The sequence below is a fragment of the Vitis vinifera genome, chromosome 2 (assembly GCF_030704535.1).
Source record: "Vitis vinifera cultivar Pinot Noir 40024 chromosome 2, ASM3070453v1".
Lineage (NCBI taxonomy): Eukaryota > Viridiplantae > Streptophyta > Magnoliopsida > Vitales > Vitaceae > Vitis > Vitis vinifera.
In genome coordinates, this window is record NC_081806.1 from 5,387,840 (window position 1) to 5,393,541 (window position 5,702).

At 37.4% G+C, this 5,702-nt stretch overlaps 1 protein-coding gene across 1 annotated transcript; it reads left to right on the forward strand.

Annotated features, from left to right (window-relative positions):
• Nucleotides 1-1,734: 1,734 nt before the first annotated feature.
• LOC100264305 (putative glucuronosyltransferase PGSIP8) lies at nucleotides 1,735-5,252 on the forward strand. Its single transcript, XM_059733731.1, has 5 exons — nucleotides 1,735-2,339; nucleotides 3,117-3,375; nucleotides 3,535-3,736; nucleotides 3,852-3,999; nucleotides 4,153-5,252. The coding sequence occupies exons 1-5, from the start codon at nucleotides 2,068-2,070 to the stop codon at nucleotides 4,691-4,693; spliced, it is 1,422 nt and encodes a 473-aa protein (XP_059589714.1). The 5' UTR covers nucleotides 1,735-2,067; the 3' UTR covers nucleotides 4,694-5,252.
• Nucleotides 5,253-5,702: the final 450 nt, after the last annotated feature.

The window sequence follows — 5,702 nt, forward strand, 5'->3', positions numbered from 1 at the left end:
GTGACATTTAAATATTTCCCTATTTAATTTTTAAAAATAGAATGTCTCACAAAAGATATAAACAAATTCTTATATAAAAAAGTAGAAATTTATTTTATATTTTTAAAAATGATTTTCAAGGATTTTAAAATTTGAAGAGATGAAATTGTTTTACTTCTTGAAATTTTAAAATTTTTGAATTTTTTTTAAAGATTAAAAAATAAGTTTTTATGGATAAGAGTTTTTATTCAAAATAATTCTCATTCTTGTTCTATTAAAGCCTTCGTTTCAAATTCTCATTCCATTACAAAAATTAAATAGGTACATGTTGGGTAGGTATGCGAATTTCTCGTACTTGTCCTATCTCACATCATTTATATAACAACATGCACCTACTTATGTAAATATTGTTGATCAAATGAGTTATTTCAGCTTTAAAACACATTTGCATGGTTAAAAATAGATAAAAAATATACAGCATTAAAAACTTTATTCCCTATCAAATGTGAAACATTACCAACCACCCCTCATGCAAACATAACATCCTCATTGTATCCCACGAGATTATGAAGACAAACAGATAAATAGCTTTCTTAGGGTCAAACAAACCCCTACATTGGGGTCGGAGATTGACTATGATATTATTTGTAACAACCATGTCATGAACTCCTTTTAACCTTGTAAGCATGTTTTTTAAATTTATCAGGACCCTTTTGGGCCGAGAGTGAATAATATCTACACGATAAAGAGCGAGTTATTACAAATGGTATCAGAGTCAATCCTCGACCCTTGTGTGAGGGTTTGTTTGGCTTCGTAAGGGATGTTTGCATGTTTGGCCCTGTAATCTCATGGGACACAATGAGGACGTTGTATTTATATGAGAGGGTGTTTGTGATATTCCATGTTGGATGCGAGAAAAAGTTTATAGCACTAAAAGTTTTTCTTAACATTGTAAATGCGTTATAAAGTCATGATAACCCTTTCGGATTCAAAACGAAAAATGTTTACACTAGAATCATCGACCTCGATGTAGGGGGTTTTGAAGCACCAACAACCCTCTTAATCCCAGGATAATATCTACACCGTTCAAAGTATTATAATTTAACTTTAAAAAAATAAAATAAAATTAATTACATTAAAATAAAAATATTTTATAAATAATTAAAATATTATACTTTTTTATAACTTATTTTATTTAGAATTATTTTATTGTTATTATTATTATGTATTAAAAATAAAAATTAATTTTATATATAATCGGGAGTAAGACAGGATGAGATAAGGTAATACTCAAACCCACCCCAAACTCGTGTAAAGTTTTCAAAAAAATATCAAATTCACCTATAACCCGTTTAATTAAATTTCAAACTCATCTCATTAGAGACAAGGCGGGGTAAGTCCCGAAAAAGTCCACTGTATTGTCATATTAACTTACAATTGGAATTTGGAAAATATAAAATATGATATGAATAAGAGAGAAAGAAAAAAATTAAGGAAAGAAAATAAAATTGAGGTATGATAAAAAATATTTGAAAAATATGAGATGATGAAGAGAATGTGATTTCAAAAATAAAAGAAAAAAAAATGGATGAAGAGAAAAAAAATCAAAAGAAGTAGGTGAGAAGTTTGGTTTTTTCAACTTTCAAACGAAGCGGCTTCTTTTTGGAAAATAAGGATTCTTGATATTTTGAATTTTCTAGCGTTAAATAATAACAGGGGTGTTAGTATAATATCAAAAAATTGAATGGCTACATCGGTTTTATTATTAAGTTCCGGGCCGTCCCAAAATGCTCAAAAGTCAAACAATTGCAGTGCCGGTACACCTAACCTTCAGCGGAGATCCTGAGGTGGACTTACACCTCTAATTTACCGAAACAAGAGTGACATATTAAATGCCAATCGGATGCGACTTGTATACAGGCCAGCCTTGAGCCTTGCGTGCATTGACTGCATTTTACTGAGTCATCTCTCTTCCGCGTTGCTTTCTTTCGGAAACCTAGACGGAAACGTCTAAACTTCACGTCAGCTCGGGCGCGCATTTAAATCTGAGCGTTTGATGAGTTGGAGTTAAGAGGAGGAGAGATCGAAATGGGGCGGAGAGAGAAGAGCTTCTTAGGAATTTTGAAGGTTCTGTTGGTGGTTTCAGCGGCGTTTGGAAGCGAGGATGGTTACAGAAGAAGCAGCCAGGGGCAGAGGCACAGGAACGCATACGCAGCGATGATGTACATGGGAACGCCGAGGGACTATGAGTACTACGTGGCGTTACGGGTGATGATGAGATCTCTGATGAAGCTCAAGGTTGAAGCTGATCTGGTGGTCATTGCCTCCACCGACGTCCCTCTCCGCTGGGTCCAAGCTCTGTAAGTAAAAGCTAATGTGCGCCGTAGCCCCCGGTGTCCTTTAGAAAGTTTCTATTCCACCCCCACCCCCACCCCTGTTGACTTGAACATCCATATCATGTTTCTACTCTTCCTTTTTACTGGAATAGCATTTTAAACGAATATATAAATATTTTCATTGGAATCAAGACAAAAAAAGGGTCTGAGGGGTATGATCCTTTCTAGTTTTTAGATTATGCTGTTAGTAGGGAATCCAAGAACAACATAGTTGGAGGAGAATAGAAAGGGGTAAAGGGCCTTGCCCTGTTTTGTTTTGGTACTTAGGATTCTAAAATTGGGAAATTAGGGACACATGAAATGATGTGTCAGCATTGAATTTGAAAATCAAGCAACTCCAAGAAATTAATGTGTTTCCATCCATCACAGATCTCACCCATTTCCATTACATGCTTCTTCAAGTCAAAGCTATCTATATCTATGTTATGATTAAATTGTTTTCTTCCAAAAAAAAAACAAAAAAAGAACCACTTGCCTCATGCATAGCCTACATAGAAATATTTAAAATTATATGCACTTGTTCCTTGTTGTCACAGTCCTATGACCTCATGGTTCCTGATTATGTCTTTACTCAGACTAGATGGGTCAATACTGCTTGTTATCATGATTGTTGGATTTGTTGAATGGACCCTGGCTGATCACATTGCTAACAATTTGGTTAAATTTATCTGTTTCAAGTGCCAATTCATAGTTCAGTTATGAAGAAATGAAGTGCTGACAGGTGGGTGTTTTGTGATTCAGGGAACAAGAAGACGGGGCGAAGGTGGTGAGAGTGAAGAACATGAACAATCCCTATAAGAATCAGGACCATTTCGATATGAGATTCAAGTTAACATTGAACAAACTCTACGCATGGAGTCTAGTGGACTATGACAGGGTGATCATGCTCGATTCTGATAACCTTTTCCTCCAAAAAACTGATGAATTGTTCCAATGTGGCCAATTTTGTGCAGTCTTCATCAACCCCTGCATCTTCCATACAGGCCTCTTTGTTTTGCAGGTAAAATCTCTCTGTTTAGTATGTGTTTCATTTCATCCAAAAAATGGCCTAAATTGAAGTTGCTTCTAAACAAGAGCAAATACCCTAGTCTGTTTTCTTTTGATTCATCTGAAATGAAACCATTAATTCAACCTCATCACTGTGAATTTTGGATTGCAGCCATCAATGGAGGTGTTCAGGAGCATGCTTCATGAGTTAGCTATTGGGAGAGAGAACCGAGATGGTGCAGACCAGGGGTTCCTGGCTAGCTACTTCCCAGATCTGCTTGATCAGCCAATGTTCCATCAACCTCCTAATGCCACCAAGCTTGATGGAAACTACAGACTTCCTTTGGGCTACCAAATGGATGCTTCATACTATTGTGAGTATATATCACACTTGTTCCAGGGATTTTTTTTTTTTTTTTTTTAATAATTCTCATATTGTTATTATTTTCATACCATATCTCAATCCATGTTCAATCTTTGGTGCTTCAGATCTTAAACTTAGATGGACCATACCTTGTGGACCAAACAGTGTGATTACATTCCCTAGCGCACCATGGTTGAAGCCATGGTACTGGTGGTCATGGCCTGTCCTCCCATTAGGCCTCTCATGGCACCGACAACGTCTCCAAACTCTCGGGTAAGGCCTGAAAGCATTGCTAAGTGAATATGAAGTGGCCACTGCTTGCATTCTGGAATTGTTTTTCTAGATAATTTTCCAACTGTTTCAGGATACCTCAAGCTACCATTAATACCCAACTTGGGCATTTTTCATCTCATATATCTTTAACAGCTACAACGCGGAGATGCCTGTGGTGTTAATGCAGTGGATAGTCTACCTGGGTGTAATAGCAATGGCCCGTTTAGCCCGGTCAAACCTCTCAAAGTTGTGCTACAGACGCGTAGAAAAGAGCAGCTCCAGCATTCAAACTGGCCTCAAATTGCTGACTTTGTGGTCCATTGTGGCTGCCTATGTACTCCCCTTCTTCCTCATTCCCCGCACGGTGCATCCACTATTAGGCTGGACCCTCTACTTGGTGGGCTCTTTTGCACTTTCCTCTATAGCAATGAATGCTTTTCTGCTGCCAATGCTTGCCGTGCTAACACCAGGGCTTGGGATATTGGGGGCCCTTTTGGTCATGGCATTCCCTTGGTACCCAGATGGGGTTGTGAGAGCTCTAGTTGTTTTTGCCTATGCCTTTTGCTGTGCACCCATTGCATGGACCTCACTAGTTAAGATCATGACATGTCATCAAGTTTCCCCTGAAAAGGAAGTTTTCTTCCCAAAGTTGGGCGACTCTCAGCCATCTCCTGATCCCATCAAGTTGTGTTGAGGACCAAAGGGCACCCGCAAAATTGATTGTCCCAAAAGAAAATGGGAAATTTTCCTTGGGAAATCATAAGAATTCTTCACATAGTTATTCTTTCGTGGAGAGAAAGGAACTGTTACAGAGAAGTACCAATTTGTATGGCTGCCGGTATTGTTACATGTATTGTACTTATTAAATTCAGAGTTGGGCTAAATTCAATTCAATGAGCGGTCCCATAACATTCATTGGAACCAGGTCGTTCTCAAGGCTCTGACCAACTGAGCCGGTACCTTTGGGCTGTTCAAAACTATTCGGAGTCCAAGAGCAGCACCTAACACGCAGAGGCATTTAATGGGTTGAGAGCCCACTTTGAGGGCTTTGAGGGAAATGGAACTGAGGTATGAATCTATAGAAAGTACAGCCGAAAGACAGCAGTATAAGTTAGTCGTTGAAAACAATTGCATTGAATTAAAGGGGTGAGTTTGTTTGTTTGTTTTTTTAAATGATACGTTGAACTTGTATCTTCACAGGCAATTTCAGTACTTTTTTTATAAAATTATTTCCGACTTTTCTTCTTAAGAAACTTTCCCAATCGTTGTTCCGATCTCTAAGGAAAACTTGCTCTTATTACAATCATAAATTGCACCAATAAAGTAGGCCATCAAGAGATTGAGACATTGTTTGAGCACATGACTAAACCTTCGGTGCATTTGATTTTCCGCCTAAACCCATTGAAATATCTCCCATTGAAATATCTATGTGACAGATCTGCATTGACTAGGTGCATTTGATTTTCCGCCTAAACTCATTGAAATATCTATTTGACAGATATGCATGGACTAGTAACGTCTTTGACAGAGTTTGATATTCGATATGTTTCTTAGAAGTTTCATTAAGAGGAGTTGACTAGTAATGCCTTTATGATAGAGTTTGATATTCAATATGTTTCTTAGAAGTTTCATTGAGAGGAACATCGTTAATGATCACTTAGCCGTGCCAATGCGTTATATAATAGTTTAACATAGAATCAATG

Coding starts and splice junctions, on each gene's coding strand:
- LOC100264305 (XM_059733731.1), top strand. CDS start 2,068: ATGGGGCGGAGAGAGAAGAGCTTCTTAGGAATTTTGAAGGTTCTGTTG. Junction 3,376..3,534: donor CAGGCCTCTTTGTTTTGCAG/GTAAAATCTCTC, acceptor TTTGGATTGCAG/CCATCAATGGAGGTGTTCAG. Junction 3,737..3,851: donor AATGGATGCTTCATACTATT/GTGAGTATATAT, acceptor TTGGTGCTTCAG/ATCTTAAACTTAGATGGACC.